The following is a 24,625-nucleotide window of genomic DNA, read 5'->3' as shown; positions in this document are numbered from 1 at the left end:
GTAGTAGCAGTTCTTTTTTTTTCTTTTTTTTTTTAGCGCGTTGGGTTACGCTGCTGGTCAGGCATCTGCTTGGCAGATGTGGTGTAGCGTATATGGATTTGTCCAAACGCAGTGACACCTCCTTGAGCTACTGAAACTCTCTCTCTCTCTCTGTCTCTCTCTCTCTCTCTATCTCTATCTCTCACATGCATGCAGTCTGTGTGACTGTGAGGTGGGTGTTGCAGTGTATGAGGACACACGGGAGGGAGTGGTGCCGTTGCGCAGAGACATTGTCATTGAAGGTGGCCGCCCTGCAGATCAAAGAGAGTCGGTCTTCTGGGACATGGCTTTCATGTACTCCACCATCGAAGGTAACAGCTGCCTTCTTGACTCAGGGGGCCTCAGTTTTATTGTATTGTATTGTACTGTATTACTGTTTTTTGTCACAACAAATATGAATTTTGGGCTGCTCTCCCTGGGGAAAGCACGTCACTGCAGTGCAGCAGCACTTTTTTTTTTTTTTTTGATCTGCAAGGTTTTTGTTGGTTTTTTTTGTTTTTGTTTTTGTTGTTGTCGTTGTTGTTGTTTTTCTGTATGCAAGGTTTTTTTTATATTTGTTTTTGTCTGCAAGTGTATTTGTTTTGAAGTCGGAGTGGATTTGCTGCAGAAGTTTGTCAAGGACAACCCTTTTATTGTTGTGTTGTTGTTTTTTCAATGTGCATTAACCCTTTGAGCCCTGACCACCACTTTACCAGCGGTGGGGAGGGGTGGCATAATGCCTGGCCACCGGTTGAGTGGTGCGTAAACACTTGTGTCGTGTTTTGCTATTGGTTGACTTGTATTGAAGAGCCATTCAGAAAAACCGTAATATTCTGACGTCAGTGAACATAGTACCAACATTGCCGCGCCTCTTCACTGTGTTTTGTGCATGTGCTTTGAATAAAAAAGATCGATTTCTACCATGAAGCATGCAGAGTCTCAACCTGACACGCCTCCTTTGATCAGCTGATTCTGCATGCTCAGATTCATTTTCAACATCACTATCTGTAGCAAAATCATCCGATTTGAATTCCACCTCACTATCAGAGTAATCATTGTCATATTTTACTGCCGATAAATCATCAAGTATATCAGTTACTTGCTTTGTTGTGTACAGTTGTTTTCTTGCACATTTTATCCCTGATTTCTGCCCTGATAGGCCAGGTTGAGACTCCACATGCTTCAAGTATTCACGCACCGCTCAACCGGTAGCTGGGCATTATGTCGTTTTTCTCAGCCACCGATAAAGCTGTGGTCAGGGCTATCATCTCCTCTGAATGACTAGCATTCAGACCACCACTCAAGGTCTAGGAAGAAAATCCTGGCTTCTCTCGCTTACTAGGTGGACGCATTATCATTTCACCACCACTCCATTTTTATGCAGTGCAGAGACTTGTACTGTGCATGGAATGGTTTTTCCAATTCTGCTAGTTGTCAGTTATAAACATTCTCTTACTTGCACAGCGTGTTGGCCACAGGTAATGACCATAGCGTCTGCAGGTGAGAGGATTTTTGAGAAACGAAAATATGTATGATTTTCTTGACTAAACGAAACTTTGTTATGAAATTATAAATCCCTTCCAACCCTCCCACCCACCACCCCCCCTCTCCCCCCAATCTTGGTGTCATTTTTTACTTACAGAAATTTTGGGTTTTTTTGATAATCCATAGGAATCACACATGAGTCATGAAGGCCTTGGGTGTGCTGCTGTGTGGGTTTTTTTTTACATGTTTGTGTACATGTACATGTGTATTGTTCATTCAGCTGGGCATGTATTTGTGTTGAGTTGTGCATGTGGATGTGTGTATTTGTATTTGTATTTCTTTTTATCACAACAGATTTCTCTGTGTGAAATTCGCGTCGCCATACTACAGTGCCACCCATTTTTTTTGTATTTTTTCCTGTGTGCAGTTTTATTTGTTTTACCTGTTGAAGTGGATTTTTTCTACAGAATTTTGCCAGGAACAACCCTTTTGTTTCTGTGGGTTCTTTTACATGCGCTAAGTGCATGGTGCACACGGGACCTCGGTTTATTGTCTCATCCGAATGACTAGCGTTCAGACCACCACTCAAGGTCTAGTGGAGGGGGAGAAAATTTCAGGGGCTGTGCCGTGATTCGAACCAGCGCGCTCAGATTCTCTCGCTTCCTAGGCGGATGCGTTACCTCTAGGCCATCACTCCACTTGTATATGTGAGAGAGAAAGTGATAGAATGTGAGCAGACTGCAAGTACACTTTTACAGGTTCACAGTCAGTGCTCATGCATTCATACACTTGAACATGACTGGGCATTTGCGTTCACATGCACATACACAGTCACACAAACACACAAAAACACTCACACACACACACACACACACACACACACACACAAACACTCACACACACACACACACACACACACACACACACAACACACACACACACACACACACGTGCACGTTGCTGATCAAACATGCTTTTTTTCTCTTACAGGCATGGTTGGATACCGAAACACCTTCATTCCCAAGCTTGTGGAAGTCTTCACAAAAAATGCTGCCACCAAATCCTTCTCTGGAATGAAGACAGAGGTAAATGGAACCTTTTTTTCTTTTTTCTGACTGGTTGATATTATCATTTTACATGTGTTTTTTCACTTGCCATGAACTTTGTGTGCAATGTAAAAAAAAAAAAGAAAAGAAAAAGAAAAAAGAAAAAATGAAAAGAAAAGTGAAGTTCAAATCTACTCTTTGACTGTCAACCACAAATTTGTATCCTGATTGTTCTGTTATGTTTTTAGATTGCTTATTCATCACTGTTACAACATATTTTGTTCAGATTATGTGTTGGTGTGATTTTTGACTCACTTGTGTAAACAAACTGTGTCTATATTATAACCTGGTGTTTGGTTGTCTAAGTGTGTGTGTGTTTTGTCTGTCTGTATGTATGTCTGTGTGTCTGTGGTTCACTTCAAAATTGCCATTTTCTCGGGAAATTCTTTGTCAGTACCAAATTTGGCTGAAACATTGTAGGAAAAAAAAATCTTGACAGTCACACCAGTGATATGATGTAAGTCTCCCAAATTAAGCCGTGTTTCCGGATCATTAGTAATTTATTTCATTGAGGCTGTCTCCAGATTCCAAAAACACCATATTACTGCATCCCAGTTGCAGGAAAGTAGGCTATGCTTTGTAAGACAACAGCATGACCTCGTTTTTCTTGTTCGCAGTTAAAAGGAAAGAAATAGAAATTCTGGACAGAACACATACAGTGACACTAAACACATGGCCGACGTGTTAACTGCATATGAATATTCTAATGTGGACACTGAATTAACTAAAACAAACATAAAAGAAAAACTGTATTGACCGTTTGACTGAGTTTCAGTCAGCTTGTCTAGGCTGGTCTGTGCAGTTCTTGGTTTTTTTTCTTGTTCACAGTTAAAAGAACAGAAATACAAATTCTGGACAGAGCACATACAGTGACATAGACTACATCATATGAATATTTTAAAGTGGACACTCAGTTTACTAGTTGAACTTAAAAGAGAAATTGAATCGACTGTGAGTGTAGCTAAACTTGTCGTACACCTATCTAGATCCAGAGAAAACAGCTAAATGTTGCAGTGTGCTTGAGGCGATGGCAACGTCTCCTTTACCGCGGACTTTAAAGAATTCTTGAATGCTGGAGACATACTAAAATAACAGCGTTATTACATCAAATACCACAGTCAATTTGTCACACTTAACAAAAGCATGCTTAAATGTTTATTTTTTAACATCATTGATAGAGCCGAAATAGAGCAGTGACTAAGACAATTTCTTCCCGCCTGAACATGCTGGGTTCAAATCTTCTCTGAGGCCTTTTGGGTTTGTTTGTTTTTTACCCAGAGATTTATGATAACAAATACAGAACACATTTTAACATTTTCTTCTTCTTCTTTTTTTTTTAAGAGTATCACAAGTGAGTCTTGAAGGCCTTGCCTCTCTCTTTTTTATTTTTATAGTTTTTGTTTCCAAGTTACTTTGGACATTTTCTGACATAACACTAAGTTGAAACCAGCCAGTGCACATACAATCTTAATTCTTTAATAGAAAAAAAAAGATTAAATCATGCTTAAGCAACATACATGTACCTTTCAGAAAAAAGAAAACAGAAATTTTATTTGCATTTTATTTTATTCTTTTATCCCTATGTCACTTTATGGTCACCACCTTTGGAGAGTGACCCATGTATATGCACACACACACACACACACACACACACAACACACAGTGCATAAACGTTCTCTTTGTGATTACGATGTTTTCAGCTGAATCGTGAGATGGGGAGCATCACCATTGAAGGTGACATTTACTTCACTCCAGACCAGTCTGAAAACATGCGAAAGGAGTGGTATTTCAACCCCCCACCACGCTGATCTGCTGAACATACGGTGTGTGTGTGTGTGTGTGTGAGAGAGTTCATAAATAGGCAGCTATTGTTACTGTCCTGTAAAGCTGCCATATTTATGTTTGTGTTAGTCAGTTTGGCAGTCGTGTGTAAACTTGCGTTACAAATCTTCAATCGCCTTGATCAATTTGAGGATTGCCACTAAGAAGAGAGAGCAGTTTGTGTGTGTGTGTGTGTGCGTGCGTGCCTGCGTGCATGTGTTTGTTGTTGTTTTTTTACTTAGAATATATGATTGTTTATTCACATTTTCCATTTTCCTCAATGGATTTTGGCTGGAATTAACTTAATGCGTGTTTTATGTTGGTGAGTTTGCCACATAAAGTTTTAGACCATGTTTCTCACTGTTGAATACCTTTTTTTTCTTTTTAAAAGAGCACAACAACTTTTACATTTGCTTGAATGGAATGTGGATGTATGTGTTTTGAAAGATTTTTAAAAACTGAATGTAATGGTAATGCTGAAATATGTTCATAGTGTGGAATTGTGTTTGAAAGATTTTCTAAATATTTTTCAACTTTTTTTTCCTTATGTTAAAAGATGTTTATAGTATGGAATTCTGTTTGAAGATTGTATATATATGTAAATGATATATATACATCGGCCAGTGTGGAAATTATGTGATAAAAATGAACATAAATGTTGAAGTGATGTGATAGTTTACTTGCTTTTCTTGTTGCTCTGTGTGTGTGTGTGTGTGTGCACGCACGTGTATAAGCATGTGTCTGTGTGGGCGTGATTGGGTAGGTGTGCATGTGTAAGCGTACAGGCGCAATGAGAATGTGCATATTTGTTGTTTCATTTTTTAAGGGGGTATGGGTGTTGATACTGATCACTATATTTAATTACGCATACTTAACCGTGACCCACTAGTGCAGACTCCGGCAGGGATCTGATTCCTGTCCTGTGCAAACTACTACCTGCCTATGCGGAGAAAACGAAAGTAGCTGCGGCCAATAACCTCCCAAAGTAGGTTACCTCCCCTCACTATATTTTACACCAAAGTTTCTGTCCAAAGGGGTTTTTTATGTGGGTTTTTTGTTGTTGTAACTTTTATTGTTGTTAGTGGTGGGTATGGTGTGTGTGTGTGTGTGTGTATCCAAGATGTGATTCTTTTACATCGGGGCCATTGGTGTTTATGTTTTAAGGAAGTTTTTAAAGTTTGTGATTACAAGCATGCATGGACCCTGTACGAGGGCACTGTCTTCTTTTGTCTTCCTTTCTCTTGTCTGTTTCCCCCCTTTGCCCCTCCCACTCCCACGCCCCACCCCAGCACTGCAGCATCAGAACTGTCCACAGGTGGGAAAACTAAAGACTTCTTTTCTTCTTCTGCGTTCGTGGGTTGTAACTCCTATGTTCACTTGTATATACATTTATATACAAGTGGGCTTTTACATGTATGACCGTTTTTACATACTCTTGTTTTCGTGGGTGTGCATGCTGGGTATGTTGTTTTCGTAACTCGCTGAATGCTGACATGGATTACAGGATCTTTAACATCCTTATTTGAGGTATTTAGATTTTTTTTTTTTCAAATTTCACCCTCATTTCACCCTTATTTGCCCTGTTTCCCCCAACTCTCCATTCATTCACATCCCCCACCCCTTCTAAACGATAATACTTAAATGTATACATAAATACTTTAACAGAATGTCTTCAATCACCGATATGCGTGACAGTACATTAAACAAAATTCCTCCTCCATGCATACACACACAAAAGGGATATAAGCACTTGCAGGTCTGCGCACGTATGTTGACACCCTGAACAGCCCTCTATCAGTTCGGTCTGTGTTCGTTCCATGCTCATACAGATCTGCTGCTCTGGATCCATTTTACAGTCAAACCATGATGGTGTTCTTCCACAAGAAATAGTAGAATTCCAGTAAACTGTTGTTATAAAATGCAGTTGTGTCAGGGGAAATGTCCCACTGTGAATGTGTTCATTGAAATGTTTCATGTATGCAAATGTTTGCGATAATTGCTTTGCGAATACACTTTTTGAGGGGAGGGGGGATAAAAGGTGAGGTTCATAACACAATGAACTTGTCTTTTTCATCTTACATTTCACACAACTGTGTATTTAATACCCACATACATACCCACAGAAGTTGTACTCATATTCACACATGCACAGACAGACCGCACACACACACACACACAGACACACACACAGACAGACACACACACAGCATTTGGGCTGAAAAAAGATCAGGTTTCATAATGCCTGAATGCAAAACACATGCTTTACTGTGTCATTGTTCTTCACATATCAACAAGCATATTACATGAGTCATGATAACCAGATATTATTTTGACATTGTGTGTGTGTATCGTCAAGTCAAAAAGGGCCAGCACCACATACAATTTTTTGAAAAATCAGTCGCCTTATAATGATGACATGCACTGCAGATTTTTGAAATTCAGTGAACTCTTAAGTGCAGTTTATCCATATGGGCTCAACCAAAGCATATTAGAAGGCATTCTGTCCACTCTGATCTTTTTCTTTTTTTAAATAATGTATTTTGATGTTACACACACACACACACACACACACAAAGCTGACACAAAATGTAGTGTTTTCTTTCTTTTGTTATTCTTATCATATTCATGGTTTCTACACTCCTTTTTTCAGAACTATTTTCTTTTCTTTATCAACAAACCGCTCACACTCCTATCTTCTTTTTTTTCTATTACAAACAAAGCAAAATCATGAAGAAATATTTTCCTCAGCTAACCTATAAAAAAGAAGTCATTTTAGGGTATTCATGTCTTTCAAGTCCCAACTTAGACAAGAGTACCAGCAAATAGAGAAAGCTAGTCTCAGTCATGGGGTAACTGCAACGGCAAAACTGCAAGACCTTTTTTTTTCAGCCCTGATACATGGCCCTATGTTTTTAGCTGGGCAAAAAGCAACAATATTTTATTTCATTTTATTATGCTGGCACCCAAACCACAATTGGGCACTCAAATGTTTTGTCGAGTGCCCAACTGGCACTCAAAAAAAAAAAAAAAAAAGAGAGTTAAATTCGAAATCTGCAAACCCACAAAACACAGTTCATGACACATTATCCTAACCATTTAGCTCCTTCAGGCAAATAAGACTAGGCCGTGCTGAGGACATCAGCCCTTCAGCTTAATTTATCATCCCCAGATTAGAAAAAAATCATAAAAAGGAAAAAATAATTGAAAACCAAGCAAAAAATACATAAAAAGATCATACAGGCAAATAACACTGCAGAATGGACAGCTAGTGCCCATCCCAGTGTTTACAATTTCACTACCTAATCACTTCACTAATTTTTCGTGCGCAGATTGGACTATTCAGCCATCTGCGCACTCACAGATAGATTCATGAGCATCCTTCCCCCCACCCCACCACCACCCTCCCCCCATCCCCCATCTGGATGACAACGATGGTCATCATCGATCTCGATGGACACACCACCACCACCACCACCTAATCACTGGAGCAAAACAACACAGACAGCTGAAAAGAGAAAAAGTGTCATGCCTTGCTCGAAAAAAGAAAGAGGAATGGACTGGGAAGGCCAAAAAAAGCAGAGAACAGTGAAGAAAGAAAAAAAGGCAGAAATGAAGAGAGCAACAGAAAAGAGAAAATTTCTAGCACAGAATTTCCAAAAGGTAGGGGTGCTATATAAACTGAAAGACCCCCGGCATCCCTACCAGGGGATGACACAACTGACACAAGACCTGCCCCTGGATGTGAGGAAGGATCAACCAGTTTATTCAGCCTGGAGAACGTTTCAAGAACTACTTCTGCGTTCACTCTTATGCACACGAGTGGGCTTTTACGTGTATGACCGTTTTTACCCCACCATGTAGGCAGCCATACTCCGTTTTCGGGGATGTGCATGCTGGGTATGTTCTTGTTTCCATAACCCACCAAACGCTGACATGGATTACAGGATCTTTAACGTGCGTATTTGATCTTCTGCTTGTGTATACACATGAAGGGGGTTCAGGCACTAGCAGGTCTGCACATATGTTGACCTGGGAGATCGTAAAAATCTCCACCCTTTACCCACCAGGCGCCGTCACCATGATTCGAACCTGGGACCCTCAGATTGACAGCCCAACGCTTTAACCACTCGGCTATTGCGCCCATCGTTTCAAGAACAAACTGAAAGCTCAGGAAGAAACTGAAAACTCAGGAAGAAACTGAAAGCTCAGGAAGAAGCTCTTGAAGAAACTGAAGGCTCACAAAGAAACAGAGAACTTTCAAAGAAACTGAAAGCTCATGACGAAACTGAAAGCTCATGACGAAACTGAATGCTCATGACAAAACTGAAAGCTTATGAGTTTCAGTTTCAGTAGCTCAAGGAGGCGTCACTGCGTTCGGACAAATCTATATACGCTACACCACATCTGCCAAGCAGATGCCTGACCAGCAGCGTAACCCAACATGCTTAGTCAGGCCTTGAGAACAAACTGAAAGCTCATGACGAAACTGAATGCTCATGAACAAACTGAAAGCTCAGTGGTGTGAATCAACATTGTCAATTATACTGTTAATCATTTTCATTTTGAAGAGTAGAGATGGCAAATGTCTCACTGTCAATTCAATTAGAATAATTCTTCAATCTAATCCAAGCAAACATACTGTAGGCCAGGAAAATTTAACACAATTTCTCACCAAAATGTAATATCAATATCAGGTGAAGAACCTATACAGACTGAATTGTGCATTGAGTCAGGAAGCTAAACCATAGCTTTTCTGTGATGGTCATGTTTAAAAAAAATCAAAACTGGGTTAAAAAAAAGACAAAAAAAAGACCGGGTACATGGTTACCCTTTACCTCCATTCTAGTTCTATCTTTGCAGAACTTAATGTCCACTGATGTTCCAAACACGTGTCACACAAATTATTTTTTCTCCCTGTTAATTTCACAGTCTCACATTCTCTCACTGTGCACATTAATCTCTCTCCTTTCACATATCTTGTCTCTTCCCTGCAATGTTGTTAATCTCTCTTTCCTGAATATGAAACATTCCCAAAATTAAATAATTTAAAAAAAACACAAGCCAAAGACAAAAAGCAAGTTCCTGAGACACGTAAAATACAAAAATGCAATTGTGACAGCTGTAACACCATCTGTAAACTCTAAAAGACAAGTTACATTAGGCTATGCTCGAAAGGCCAACCTATGATCTCCAGCTTAAAAACTAAAAAAGAAAAAAGATCAGTAAAAATGAATTGTGTCCAATACACACTCAAACAAAGGCCACACTGGCAAATGAAACAAAAGGACGAACACTCGGACCCCCTCCCAGTGTTCCTAATCTCACACTACCAACTCTCAGGCTACCAACCCCTCAGATGAGAGTAAGCCACAAGACAAGATAAATTCTTTATTGCAGCCAAGCCAGCATAATGATCATGTTTGTAATCACAAACACTGAAACATGCAGAAAAATGAATAAACAAGAACCATTTTGTGGAGAACGCAAGTTAATGCAAAAGACCAAGAAGGCAGCAAGGAGACAACAGAAAAGAATGTTGATAAAACTCGGAAAACAACATTAGAGCAGCAGAAAATGCTGAAGGTGGAAATTTGCAGCGCAGAATTTCCTTGCAACGTAGACCACAGAAAACAACGCCTATAAAGCCATGAAAACAACAGTGCAACTGATAATGCTGAAGGAAATTTGCAGTGCAGTTTTTCTTACAATGAGGAAACCCTTCAGAAAATTCTGCAAGGTGCCTGTGGCATCTCACTGTGGGAATTCCCCCTTCTGTCTGTGTGCTGACATTTTCTATTCAATCATACTGTTCAAATTATCACCTCCAAATTCATTTTGCATATGGATGCTCTCCCCTCTCCTTTCACATCATTATCTCCCCTTTCCTTCCACACGAGTCAGTACCGTTTGATGTAAATTCAAGTGTACATTTCATTTATGTACAGTGTGTATACATGTTATTGGGAGAGTGTGTGTGTGTGTGTTGGGTGGTAGGGTGGAGGTTGTCCCAAAGCAAGTGAGTATTCCAAATCTGCATGTAGGTCTATGTTATTATATATATATATATATATATATATATATATATATTGATTCTAATGCCAGTTTTATAAATCTATAGATGCTTTTTGTCTACACGAGCAGTTTATTGCGCCTCTCTCTCTCAGTCTCTGACTCTAGAGTTAACATCAAGTATTTGTGAATGTGCATAAGCATAATTATACTGTTTTGTGTACATGTATTTTAGTATTTAGTGGTGTGTTTTCTGTTGGAACTTCACTGATTTTGGAAAGTTGACCGTGTTTTATTCCAGTGGCAACTTGGTGCAATGGCATTGTGCACAAGAATGTGTGAGTGTGGAGGGACGGGGGAACCGCAAGTACATGTATACGTGTGTGTGTGTGTGTGTGTGTGTGTGTGTGTGCACCAGCAAGTGCGCTGTACGTTTGTGCATAGGAAGGGGTGAAGAAGGGAGAGGGCACATGCCGGTATCATCCATGTCTTTATGCTTGTGTTTTGTGTTTTTGCATGCTTACATGCTTGCCAGGACATTTTCCGTATTTCAAGAGGACACAAAACAGTCTGATCTGAAGTCTTGGACATTTTATCCTGCAGCCATCATACATACTTTTTTCCTTTCTCTGCCTTCAGGTTACTTACCTCTCTATTTGTTTGAGTCAGTTCCTAGTCAGCACTGAAACAAGCGGTAAAACTTTTAAAAAGTCAAAAACACAGACTTCAGAAAAAAAAAAACACATAACAAAATGTCCTGAGGTAAAACTTTAACAAGTCGTATACACAGACAGAAATTAGTGAAAAGAAGAAAAGTCTCAAGTTTAACATTCACCAGCACATCAGCCCTTGCTAATAAACTTCAGAAATAATTTCAACACATTCCACAAGACAACACCCTCTATTACCACCCCACCCAATGACCATTCTTTCAGTTACACCCCTATTAGTATTCACTCTACAATCACCCCTTATTTCTGTATTCATTTGTACTGTATCAGCCAAGAGGACTTTTCACTTTCACCCTCAGTTGTGGTCAATATTCCCATGATATCCCTCCCTTCTCCTGCCTCTTTCTCTCCTGGTGTTTCTTCTTCAGCTTAATGCCTCTTCACTGACTGTTCATTTTTGTGTGTTCTCCGACTGTGGTAACAGTATCCTTATCTTTCATCTTCTTCATCTCTATAGATATAAGCTAACTTTCTGTTCGTAACCTACCCATGTCCTGATCTGCAAATAATGCACTTGAATTAAAAATTACATTCCCTCTTTTTCATTTGAATTTCTGACCTTACAGTACCAACACCAAAATCAGACATTAACTGAGAACATCTCCCTCTCACTTTTTTTTTGTTTGTCTTTTCCAATAAATGCATCACATGAATACATTTCCCCCTCCCCCATTATGGTCAACAGGCAAGAATTGGGATTCTGACCAACGGAATGTAGTTTAGTTTGCTTTACTTTTGCTAAATTAGTGCTTTGTTTTCTACAAAAATACATTCGACAATTCTGTTTGAGAACAGCACAGATTTCATAAAAATATATATATAAAAAAGACAGCTATATCTCAAGAACAATTTTTATATCTTTCTAGAGATCCATTTCTATATTCACAGCTGAGAAGAACATCAGCAAACAGTTTACAACACATTTGCCATGATATATTTGTAGGCATGATCTGTTCGGTTGGCTTGGTTATGTATACCTCACACACCAAGCTTTCACAACGCACACGGTGACATGCGCACTAACACGCACACACGTTTTCATTGGTATGGCCAAGCATGTGACCTTTCATCACAGGTTTATAAATAAAAACGAAACAATACAAGCACCTTGGCTGAAAATGTACATGTTATATTGATTACCTCAAACCTGAAAAGAAAGAAAAAAAAATAGTCAAAATACAGCACAAACAAGTAACACACAGAAATAGGACTTGAGTGAACCCAGAAAAATACTAATCAAGGTCTCTACCTACCAATCAACAATTCGTCACGTAAAAAATACACCAAAAGCTCAGAACACAATTTAAACAATGTCCACTGTACTTAAGGTGACAGACAGGGTGTCCTGCGGTGTGGAGAGAGAGCTGGGGGAACCAGCAACAAGGCAATATCAAGAAGCAGTGCACAGTGCTCCTGACACAGTGACAACCACCACTCCTACCACAATGAACAGTCTGGGATGCCCAGGTCATGACCATACCATTTCACCTGAGTCCCACATCCGTCCTCTGATCAGTAGTACCAAACATCGCAGCAAGTCAGCAGATGAACGAAACAGCCACTGCAAAAGCTTTGTACATGTTTGCCTTCTGCTGACAATGAGACAGTATGGTTTCTCATGTTGTGTCGATAGATATGTAGCACAATCATCCAAAAGATTAGCAGTCACTAAAGCTTGCTGATACAGAGCATGGCATGGAAATCGGTGGACACACAGAAATATAACGGCCACATAACCTCTGACTATTGAAGCAAACAAAAGTTCCCTTCCATCCCCCACACCCTCCATCACTATCTCATGGTTTCCACCGTCCTCACTGAGCTTTTACTGTGATACAATGGCTGAAACTAACCCCACTCCAAAAACAGCAACAACAACATAACTATCCCTGGATGATGACTGAAGATAACCCATTACTATTTTAACTAATAAGCACTTGAAAAAAATAGCTGCAGTTTATGACAAAATGTGCACAGTTTGTCATGGTCATAGGTTCTGACTATAAGCCTGTGCATGATAAAATCTTATGCTGCTGACGATAATCTGCTAACGACAAACAAACAAACGGGCCATCGCTTGTGACAATCCATTACTGAGTTATGAAACAAGCAACTACAGATGAATGATGAACAATCTGGTGATTATGAAGTGATGATTTTGCTACTGACATTACCTTTTCAGCTGATAGAGCAATGTTCCTGGTAAAAAAACAAAAAAAAAAAAACAAAGCAAAAACAAAAATCCAAAATCAAACCCTCATCCACTGAAGGCTTTTAGCGTTCCTCTGATGCTATGAAGGCCTGAGCGCTCTGGGGCTGATGAGGAACAACACGTTACTGACATAGTGCAGACCGGAGTCGGGCGGGGAGTTGACCCGCTGCATGGGGTTCTGGTCACGACGGATGCCCCCAAACAGCACCAGCTCCCCCCGCCCCTCCACAAGGGAGAAGAAGATGGTCTCTTCAGGGGCGCCAGGGATGGGCGTATCCCGGGTGGGCAGCCAGGCAGCCGTGCGGGTGGAAACCACCCGACTCAGGTCCAGCACGTGCAGCACCATTGGGTTGCGGGGGGGCGCCACGTCCACGCCACACAAACCGCCACCACCACCGCGCTGCATGGAGTTGTTGGCGTTGCGCGAGCGCCACAGGCGGTCCTCATGTTTGCGTAGCATGTCCAGCTGCCGCTGGCGGTTGTGCATGGCATTGGGCCGGATGGACGGGAACCCTGGCCGCGGACCGTGAGCGTGAGCACCGCTGTCCTGCTCCGCTGCGCTCACGTCAGAGTCAGAGTCGCTGTCCGCGGAAGGAGAGTTGAGCGAGGCGGCACGAGGTCTGTGACACGGGGCATCGTCACTGTCAGCGTCTCTGTGGTGGTGGTAGTGGTGGTGGTGGTGGCTGGGGCCTGGACGCTCGTCGTCACTGATGCTGCCACTTCCCCCCTCTGCACCAGAGGGAGACGCCCCCCACACCCTGTCCCGTTGGGGAGAGGTGGCGTCACTGACCCCTGACCCCTGTGGAGGGCGCCGAGCGGACAAGTTCAGGCTGTGGGGAGGAGTGGGAGGGGCGCCTCGGGGTGGAGCCCCCCCTCGGCCATGTGCTCCGTTGTTGCGGAGGTTGAGTCTCTGCACGTCCTGGATGTTGGGATTGTGCGCTCCATGGAAGTTGTGCTGCGGCGCCACCTCTGGGCCCTCCTGGGGACCAGGGGGCAGAACTCCCAGCAGTCCCCCTAAGCCTCCTCCTCCCCCACCACCGCCCCAGTCGTCTCTCCGTCTTTGAAAGGCGGCCATGGGAGGGAAGGGTAGAGGGGGTGGTATGTGGGGAGGGTGGAGGTTGGGGGGGCCTGCCCCGTTTGGGACCAGCCCCTGAGGCGGGGCAGGGATGCCTGGAGGGGGAACCCACCCTCCCCTGCCCTGCTGGGGCTGGGGTTCCACGTTGGAGCCCTTCACGCGGCTGTTCTTGCTAATGATGACAGCCAGGCCGTCCACCTGCCCACACACACAACACATGACACAGTGTAACACACGAGGACACCCCACTTTCTGTGCATCATCAACTCGCCCGTTCAGGAGGAAGGTGACAGAATGGTTAAGACACTGCTAATACAGGGTCTCCGAGGGTCTGGTTTCAAAACCCAGTCTCCGCCTTTCTCCCGAGTTTGACTGGAAAATCAAACTGAGGGTCTAGTCGTTCAGATGAGACCATAAACTGAGGTTCTGTACGCAGAATGCACCTGACACGCTGATGAAGAACCCATGGAAACATGTATGTTGTCCTCTTGCAAAATTCTGCAGAAGAAATCCACTCGGAAACGCAATTCGTTGGTCAGGCCTTGAAAGCCTTCCCTGAAGCGCTCGACAAACACACACTCATCTTGTTCCAGTTTTTCCCCACCGCCAACTGATCCACCCATTTAACAGTGCCCAATGCAAAGCACTCCATAGAACTATTTCACCCCCCCCCCCCACACGCCCTACACCCCCTCCACCTCCCACCCAGTCAACAGATCCACCCATCTCACCCTGTCAAGCACTCCACAACACTTGACTCACCCAATTCCAGTTTGTCCCTGCTGATCCACCCACCTCACCCTGCCCAGTGCAAAGCACCCCACAAACACAAGACTCATGTCATTCCCCCCCATACAGATCCACCCATCGCACCCTGCCCAGTGCAAAGCACTCCACAAACACAAGACTCATGTCATTTCCCCCCATACAGATCCACCCATCGCACCCTGCCCAGTGCAAAGCACCCCACAAACACAAGACACATGTCATTTCCCCCCATACAGATCCACCCATCGCACCCTGCCCAGTGCAAAGCACCCCACAAACACAAGACATGTCATTTCCCCCCATACAGATCCACCCATCGCACCCTGCCCAGTGCAAAGCACCCCACAAACACAAGACACATGTCATTTCCCCCCATACAGATCCACCCATCGCACCCTGTCCAGTGCAAAGCACCCCACAAACACAAAACTCGTGTCATTCCCCCCCCATACAGATCCACCCATCGCACCCTGCCCAGTGCAAAGCACCCCACAAACACAAGACTCATGTCATTCCCCCCATACAGATCCACCCACCTCACCCTGTCCAGTGCAAAGCACTCCACAAACACGACCCATGTCATTCCCCCCATACAGATCCACCCATCGCACCCTGCCCAGTGCAAAGCACTCCACAAACACAAGACTCATGTCATCCCCCTCCTACAGATTTCACCCATCGCACCCTGTCCAGTGCAAAGCACCCCACAAACACAAGACTCATGTCATTCCCCCCATACAGATCCACCCACCCAACCCTGCCCAGTGCAAACACCCATCAACAGCAGACTCATCTTACCATGCAGGGAGGGTGGCACCACAGAGCATGGGGAGAAAACTCTCCATTCTCAATCACAACTTCCTCCCACGTTCCTTGATCTCCATTCAGGTGCAACAGCCAGACATCGCTGAAGAGCTGACGACAATCAAAGCAAGGTTGGGTGATTTTTTATTTTTTCTGTGTGTGTGTCTGTTGATGATGATAACGATGGTGATAAACAACTGGATTTTTTCTTTTACAATGTTAGTAATTTTGAACAATAAAGGAATCTACTTCGGGAGGTTATCGGCCGTAGTACTCTCGTTTTCTCCGCAAAGGTGGATAGTAGTTTGCACAGGACAGGAATGTCAGACCCCTGCTGGAGTCTGCACTAGTTGGGTCACGGTTAAGTATGTGTAATTAAATAGGGATTTCATAACTTGGCTCTGAAATTCAAACATCAAAGTGTCAAATTAAGTTAGAAAAACAACCACATGCTACAGTCTCTCAAACTCCTCTCACATACACTTACATACGCACACACATCCATGCCCACACAGACACATGTTTATACACATACAGATACTCATATTTCCACCTGCACAATAAACATTAAACACATGATAACAAGAATGCAAGAGGCAGAGAGAGAGACAAAGAGAGAAGGAGGGTACACAGATTGAGGAAATAAACAGACGCAGCCTGACAACAAAAAAAACCAACAGACAGGCAGACAGATATCTAACCTGGTTAGGTCCACCACAGCCTCCAATAATCAAGATGTGTTCATCGTCTAACGTTGTCTGCACAAAAATATAACTGTTTAACTTCAGCAGCAACATACAAAACTACACTCACACTCCACCCCCACACTATACACAGATAAAGCATGCATGCCACATAAAGATCTTAAGTTTATTAAATTTGCTCCTGCTCTTTTGTAATATCTCAGAAATATATACACAAAATCATAAAAGAGTTTCTGCATTGCCATTCTACATAAAGCTGAATACGCACAGACACCAGTGGCATATTTTCTTCTTCTGCGTTCACTCGTACGCACACGAGTGGGCTTTTACATGTATGACCGTTCTTACCCCGCCATGTAGGCAGTCGTACTCCGTTTTCGGGGGTGTGCATGCTGGGTATGTTCTTGTTTCCATAACCCACCGAACGCTGACATGGATTACAGGATCTTTAACGTGCGTATCTGATCTTCTGCTTGCATATACACACAAAGGGGGTTCAGGCACTAGCAGGTCTGCACATGTGTTGACCTGAGAGATCGTAAAAATCTCCACCCTTTACCCACCAGGCGCCGTCACCGTGATTCGAACCCAGGACCCTCAGATTGACAGTCCAACGCTTTAACCACTCGGCTATTGCGCCCGTCACCAGTGGCATATAAAACATGCAGTTATAACTGACCACATCAACCAAACAATCACTGACTAAAGAAAGACAAAAGGTAAAAAAAACATTACCACAGCATTTCAATATCCTGAAGAAAAGCAAAGAAAACAAACAAATAAGTTATATACAAAAAATAATTACAATAAACAACATTTATTTCATAAGGGCAGTGAAATAAGTATGACTGCTTTCTTACATCCAACCCTAAGAAGAAAAAGGTAGGAAGGTAATACACTGGTTGGAGTGAAAAAGTTTCAACATTTCATTCTATACAGCACTTCTGATGAAGAGATTCACAGTAAACTTTTCAAACAATAAGAATACTTTCATCATCAGTGGGGCAATCTTGAAAAAAATTCTTTTTTTCTTGCAATAAAAGTAATTTTTTAAGTGTTCTTTATCATTTTCAGATGAACCAAACCTAAATAAGCCAAACTCAAGATACACCACACCCAGCAAGGCACCATTACAGTGGAGTGGAGTGGTAGCTAGTGGTAATGTGTCCATCTAGAAAGCAAGAATCTGAGCGTGCAGGATTAAATCCCACACTCTCCAGAATTTTCTCCCTGTCCACTGGATCTTGAGTGGTGGTCTGGACACAAGACGTTTGATAGAGACAACAAATCAAGGTCCCATGTGTAGCATGGACTTAGCGCATATAAAAGAACCCATGGCAACAAGAGAGTTGTCCCTGACAAAATTATTCATTAAAAACACACTTTGATAGGAAAACACACTTCTGACAGAACAAAGAATAGAAAAAAAGGGTTGGCACTGCACTGTGGTGACACACTCTCCCCAGGTAGAGCAGCCCCAATTTCACACAGACAGAAATCTGTCCTGACAATAAAGTAATAATGCAATACATCACTGTGTTATCGCATCACAGGCAGACACAAAGGCCAGACGTTTGATGACGTAACTACCTGTGACTGTCCGTATCTGGGGTTGGGTTTCTTTCCAACTATGACCGGTTTCTTCCACACCGATTCAATGAAGTCAAACAGCCAGACATCGTTACTTCTGCACAGGAAACAACGCCAATGCAATATTATAACTGTTTTGAATAGTAGTGTGTGTGTGTGTGTGTGTGTGTGTGTGTGTGTATTTATGTGTGTGTAGTCTGTGTGTGTGTGTGTGTGTGTGTGTGTGTGTGTGTGTGTGTGTGTGCGCGCGCATATCTATGTCTGTGTGTATGTGTGCGTGTGAAGGCAGCGAAGGGGAGCATTCCTTCATCAGTCATCGAACTGGATGGAAAAGGAATGATCATAACAAAATGTCAACAGCACATACTGAAGAGTGCACTTTCAAACATAGACAACACATGCTGGACAAAAAAAAAAAAGAAGATAAAACCAAATACCTACAGCATGTACTGTACTTGTAACCAGTCATCAACAGACATACCAGAAGATGAAAAGAAACGTTCAACCAAAGATCTGTAGCAAGCCAACCCCACTGGTCACTCACCCAGAACCAGCGTCCAGCGACCCGCCAAAGACCACCATTGTGTCGCCCAAGATGGAGGCGGAGTGACCAGCCACGCGATGCAGTGCGTCATTTGACACCGCCATGATCTGAGCCCAACGATTGGTGGACGGGGTGTAGGTGTGCAGCTCACTGAAGTAACGAGGTGCCTGCAAAAAAAAACAAAAAAAATAAAATTTCTAATATCAATAATAATAAAATGCTTGATGAGTTATGTACACCCTTCCTGTCGGGTGCAACAGCCAAAAGTTTAAAGCATTGTATTTTGTGCTTTTTGATGTGAGGGTCCCAGGTTCGAATATCTGTCATAGTGGGTAAAGGGTGGAGATTTTTCTGATCTCTCTATTCAACAGATGTGGCGACTGCTAGTGCCTGAACCCCCTTCAAATATGCATGTTAAAAATCCTGCAATCCAAGTCAGTATTCAGTGGGTTATGGAAACAAGAACAGCATGCAGCACCCCACTTTTGAAAACAGAGTACGACTGCCTGCTTGGCAGGGGTAAACATATTTGTTTATACATTAAAACTAAAAGCCCACTTGTGTTGATGTGAACGACGGGTGCAATAGCCGCGTGGTTAAAGCGTTGGACTGTCAATCTGAGGGTCCCGGATTCGAATCACGGTGACGGCACCTGGTGGGTAAAGGATGGAGATTTTTACGATCTCCCAGGTCAACATATGTGCAGACCTGCTAGTGCCTGAACCCCCTTCGTGTGTATATGCAAGCAGAAGATCAAATACGCACATTAAAGATCCTGTAATCCATGTCAGCGTTCAGTGGGTTATGGAAACAGGAACATACCCAGCATGGACACCCCCGAAAATGGAGTATGGCTGCCTACATGGCGGGGTAAAAACGGTCATACACGTAAAAGCCAACTCGTGTGCATACGAGTGAACGCAGAAGAAGAAGAAGTTGATGTGAACATGGGAGTCGCAGCCCACAAAGGAAGAAGATAAGCTCTTCCTTTATAAATATCAAAGACAAGGTCTTCAACTGTTCAAGGCTCACTTGAGATCCTCACAAAAATCCAGCATATGGAATAAAAAATGATTTTATAAAAACTCAAAAAGGCACTGAAAGCAAGAAACAAATGAAATAATTTAAGTAATCACACATTGTTTGACCCTGATCTCTAGCATTAACTTTCAAAATAGTCTGTTATCATGGCCATAACCGACCACTGAACCATAAGTCTGATGAAAATACAGACGAAAACCAAACCAAAACTGGCAATGTCTTTCATGCACATTTTTGTGTACCAACCCCCCTGCCCCCTCACTCACCCCCACCCCCCAAAAAAACAGTAACAGAACAATCGCTTTACTCATCATACACATGGAACCACAAACACTGCAGTGTTACCTGATGGAGTGGCATGGGGGTGGGTCGACTCCACCCTCCGTACAGCACCAAGCAATCCTTGTAGGCCACCATGGACGCATATGCTTTGGGTGAAGGGTACGTACCTGTTCACAGGAGTTTTTAAGGTCACAAACAACATACACAAAAGCTCTGGTGGCTGGGGTTGAAGCTAAGTGGGAGAGAAAGGAGTAGTTGTTACTTGCAGAAATGTTCAGAATGTATTGTTCAGCAGAACAGTTTCTGCACTCTAGTGAAAACTTACTGCTTCTGAGGGACGGGAGGAGTTATTGGAAAAGTAAGCAAATTTGTTTATGTAATAAGAAAACAAACACAAGTGCTTTTCAAACAGAAATAATTAAGACAAAAATTAGCCTGTGACTGTTGTTACACTGCAGATGCTTCATCCTGAACGCTATCAAAAACACTTACACTTAACCAGTGTACTCCAATAAAATGTATCAGACCACTGTTCATACAGTTAACAAAATAGCAGAGGCTTCCCAGGGACTGAAGCTGCCAGCAAGAGCTGCCACATGTTATGGAGCAGAAGTATAAACTACTGGCTGAAGACCAGTTTTGGGGTTAAAAATTTAGTCTGGCATCCCATGTGTATCATAAACCCACTGCTTCAAAATCCATACACACATATACACAGTGATGTACACATTCCATCTCTCTGTCTCACTTGCTTTTTCAATATCTGTTTTAGTGTCTGTATCATGTTTCTAGAGTGGAGTGATGCCCTAGAGGTAATGCGTTCGCCTAGGAAGCAAGAGAATCTGAGCGCGCTGCTTCAAATCACGGCTCAGCCGCCGATATTTTCTCCCCCTCCACTAGACCTTGAGTGGTGGTCTGGACGCTAGTCATTTGGATGAGACGATAAACCGAGGTCCCGTGTGCAGCACACACTTCGCGCATGTAAAAGAACCCACGGAAACAAAAGGGTTGTTCCTGGCAAAATTCTGTAGAAAAATCCACGTCAATAGGAAAAACAAATAAAACTGCACGCAGGAAAAATACAAAAAAATGGGTGGTGCTGTAGTATAGCGACGCGCTCTCCCTAGGGAGAGCAGCCCGAATTTCACACAGAGAAATCTGTTGTGATAAAAAGAAATACAAAATACAAAATGTCACACACACCAAGCAAGTCTACTTTCCTCTACAATCTCTGTTTCAATTTTCAGCGTCCGTCTCACACTTCTCTCAAGCATTCACTCAACCACTGAGTTATTGACATGTACCTATAGATGCAAGTCTAGGAGTTTTCCTTCACTAATAATATAGTCATACACGTACACATGTATACACATACACACATTTATGCAAACACACACACACTCATACACTACACACACATGCTTCCTGTGTCTCTAGCATATATATTATGTACTCTCTCAGTTTTGTACACAAGTATACAGTGATACAACTAAAGAAATGGTAACAGAATCTTCACAGAACATGGTGAAAACAATAAGAATAGTACACGTACATGTTACATCAGTACGCCATTAATGAAGCTCACGCCTAATGCAAACACTGCAAAATGGCAACGGACAAACACAGACCGAACAACCAACAACCCCCACCACCCCCAACCCCCCCTCCACTCCCCCTAGTCCACTCCACCTACCCATAGCCAGGGGTCGAACCCACTGCCTGGTGGCCAGGTCAAAACGCCACAGGTCATTGAAGGTGGTGCTGGTTGAGGAGCAGCCCCCAAACACGTACATGGACCCTTCGAAGTAACAAGCGCTGTGTGAGTAGCGGTCTGTGATGCTGTGCACCTGCTCACTGCTCACCGGCTGCCATGTCACCTGACTGCTGCGCAACATCTGGTCAAAATTGCGGCGCAGCTTCACGATTAAATCTGAAAAGAATAGAAAAATGTGAGTGAGGCACTGCTGCAAAGTTTAACTATAGACTATAGTATTAACCTGTTCAGTGCCAGAGAATTTTGTAAAGCACTGCTCTCCCCTTGCTAGGGAATTTTGAGGATTTGGGGGTAATAAGTTTAATTTTTTTTAAATTCTAACACATAAACTGTAGGAGATACAGAACGAAAGTAAATGTTTTTTTTTATGAAGGAAAATGAATTTGATTTAAATTCCAGGCTTTCTTTCCAATCATTTTTTAATCTGAGTAACTTTTCAGTCTGTTCAAAGAGAAGATAATAATTCTTGAACAAAAAAAACGTCTACTTCCACCTCCACAAAATGACACCCGAAATGAAAACAAACAAAAGACATCTGGAAATAGCACGATTATTGTCTGATCATACCTGGAAAATAAAAATAAAACATCTTATAATTTATGATTACACACAACTTTTTTTCTTTTTTTTTTGTACGCTTACAGTTGACTTCATCAAGTTTTTGCGCCTTATAATAAATATTATAATTAGTAGTAGTTCTTTTTTATGTATTTATCTATTATTTATTTATTTACTTACTCTTTTTTTCTTTTTTCTCAAAGCCTGACTAAGCGCGTTGGGTTACGCTGCTGGTCAGGCATCTGCTTGGCAGATGTGGTGTAGCGTATATGGATTTGTCCAAACGCAGTGATGCTTCCTTGAGCTACTGATACTGATACTGAATAACTCTCCCAGAAATGTCAAACATGGGTTTGGTCCAAAAAAAAAAAGTCAATTATGTTCACAGAAAGTGAGCCATTAAGTTTTCCTTGCACCTAAGAGCATCCCCCTTTAAAGCAGAAAGTGTTTTGATATTTCAATCCTCCTGGTTGAAACTGATTTGATAAAGTGTCTAAAGTGCATCCTGTTTGTTTGTTTTTATGATGTACTGTCTTATGTTATGCTGTCACCTATAAGCCATTTTTCCTTGTATCTTTATGAGGACATTAAACTGATTTGATTGGGGGAGGGGAGGGGAGGGAAAAATTTGATTGATTGTTTGTCTCCTTTATTCAGAAATCAATCAAATGATCATGACAAATAGCAAGAAAAAATAATTTTAAAAAACATGTGATTCCCATCTAACATTTGTCAAACCTGGGTTTCATGAAAGCTGTGGATTATCTGCTGTCATCATTCCTGGCATATGAACACTATGAAAAGACAGTTCACTGACAGATGGGCCACACCCCCATTACACACCTTCTGTGTGATCTTTGACCTATTGTCTTACACCACTCCTCCCCCTCTTCTCAAATTATCATATTATGTGAAGGTACCGCACCTTCACTGTCAGTCATGGTGACTCACTCAAAAATTATGTCTACTTGGATAGATGGACTGAAGAAAGTGTCTTATGCTGCTGTCATTTTTCTCACTGTCATTGTCATCACCTTCGAGTTCAAATGAATTATGAGACAAGTCAGATCCATATATCATTATATTCATACATAATTATCTGCAAAGGTACCAAAGTTGTGTAAACTGGATAAATGGGTCCACTACCTTCACTTGAAAAAGTGTCTGACACCTTTTTGGCATGCAAGGTAAACCCTTTTTACACGAGTGCTCCAACTCCAAGCCATCCAACTGAGAAGAAAGGAGTCTTCCACATGGCGAATGCTCACTTAAAAACTTAAATAGTATATATGTTCATAATCCAGACACAATAAAACAACCATTCAATGTCTGTTTATGTTCTTTGAACCAAACTCATATGAAGGAAAAGAAAACAGATGCAAGACGTCAGTTGAAATCTTATAGTTATACTTATATGCACTATGGCAACACTTAGCTGGGTGTGGGCTCTCATCTTAACCAAAAATGTCAAGCAAGCAAGGACAGAAAAGAAAAAAAAAACACCCTGCTGCTGCCACAGCTTGCTCCTAATGTGGGCGAGTTTGTGTATCAGAGTTCCATCTACAATTCTCACAAACAGTGTAATTGACAACATCAATGTTTCTTGAAGGGCTACCGTGATGATGAAGTTAATGCCCTGTCCAAATTAGGAAGCGTTCACATCTTATTTAGGTTTGATGCAAACTTCGGGTTTACTGCGCCTGTTAAAGTAGCTGGGCTGCGATTAAAAAAAAAAAAAAAAAATTTTTTTTTTTAAACAATAATAAAAATAAACGGTTTTAATTCCAGAATATCGTGAGATTTAGCAACAACAATGCTACTACCATCAGCTCAACTGCCAATAACTTGTGTAAGTTAGACATAGCCACGTAACTGCTTTACAGTAAATTACACACCTGTCACCACACGATGCCACTGTTTACAGGCAACCATGGCGCTTTTCAGGTCCCTGTAGGGTGATAAGTGGCTGAAAATCAGCTCCAGGACTTCTTCAGGTATTGCCGTAATCTGTGTACTGGAGTGATACTCCCCACAGTCATCCTTATCCCCCATTATCATTTGGTCGTCTTCTTCCACATCTACACACGATGTTTCCATGATGAA

General features: G+C 42.1%; 2 protein-coding genes across 3 annotated transcripts in view; one reads left to right on the top strand and one right to left on the bottom strand.

Moving 5' to 3' along the window:
- Positions 1–5,125, top strand: part of LOC143287641 (cell death protein 3-like) — a 26,264-nt gene extending 21,139 nt beyond the window's left edge. The window contains exons 10-12 of one of the 2 annotated variants that reach the window (XM_076595763.1): positions 225–350; positions 2,494–2,588; positions 4,310–5,125. In XM_076595763.1, coding sequence (XP_076451878.1) covers positions 225–350; positions 2,494–2,588; positions 4,310–4,417 — 329 coding nt within the window. In that variant the 3' untranslated portion in view covers positions 4,418–5,125. The remainder of the gene's footprint in view (positions 1–224; positions 351–2,493; positions 2,589–4,309) is intronic. The other variant, XM_076595762.1, reaches the window with a different exon arrangement.
- Positions 4,620–24,625, bottom strand: LOC143287640 (uncharacterized). Its single transcript, XM_076595761.1, has 8 exons — positions 24,418–24,625; positions 21,884–22,120; positions 20,254–20,357; positions 18,868–19,034; positions 18,324–18,420; positions 16,731–16,787; positions 16,024–16,140; positions 4,620–14,655 (listed from the first exon to the last, which is right to left on the bottom strand). The coding sequence occupies exons 1-8, from the start codon at positions 24,617–24,619 to the stop codon at positions 13,462–13,464; spliced, it is 2,175 nt and encodes a 724-aa protein (XP_076451876.1). The 5' UTR covers positions 24,620–24,625; the 3' UTR covers positions 4,620–13,461.

Source organism: Babylonia areolata, chromosome 11 (genome assembly GCF_041734735.1).
Source record: "Babylonia areolata isolate BAREFJ2019XMU chromosome 11, ASM4173473v1, whole genome shotgun sequence".
Classification (NCBI taxonomy): domain Eukaryota; kingdom Metazoa; phylum Mollusca; class Gastropoda; order Neogastropoda; family Buccinidae; genus Babylonia; species Babylonia areolata.
The sequence above is the reverse complement of the archived record's forward strand: the minus strand, read 5'-3'. Positions and strand labels throughout refer to the sequence as shown.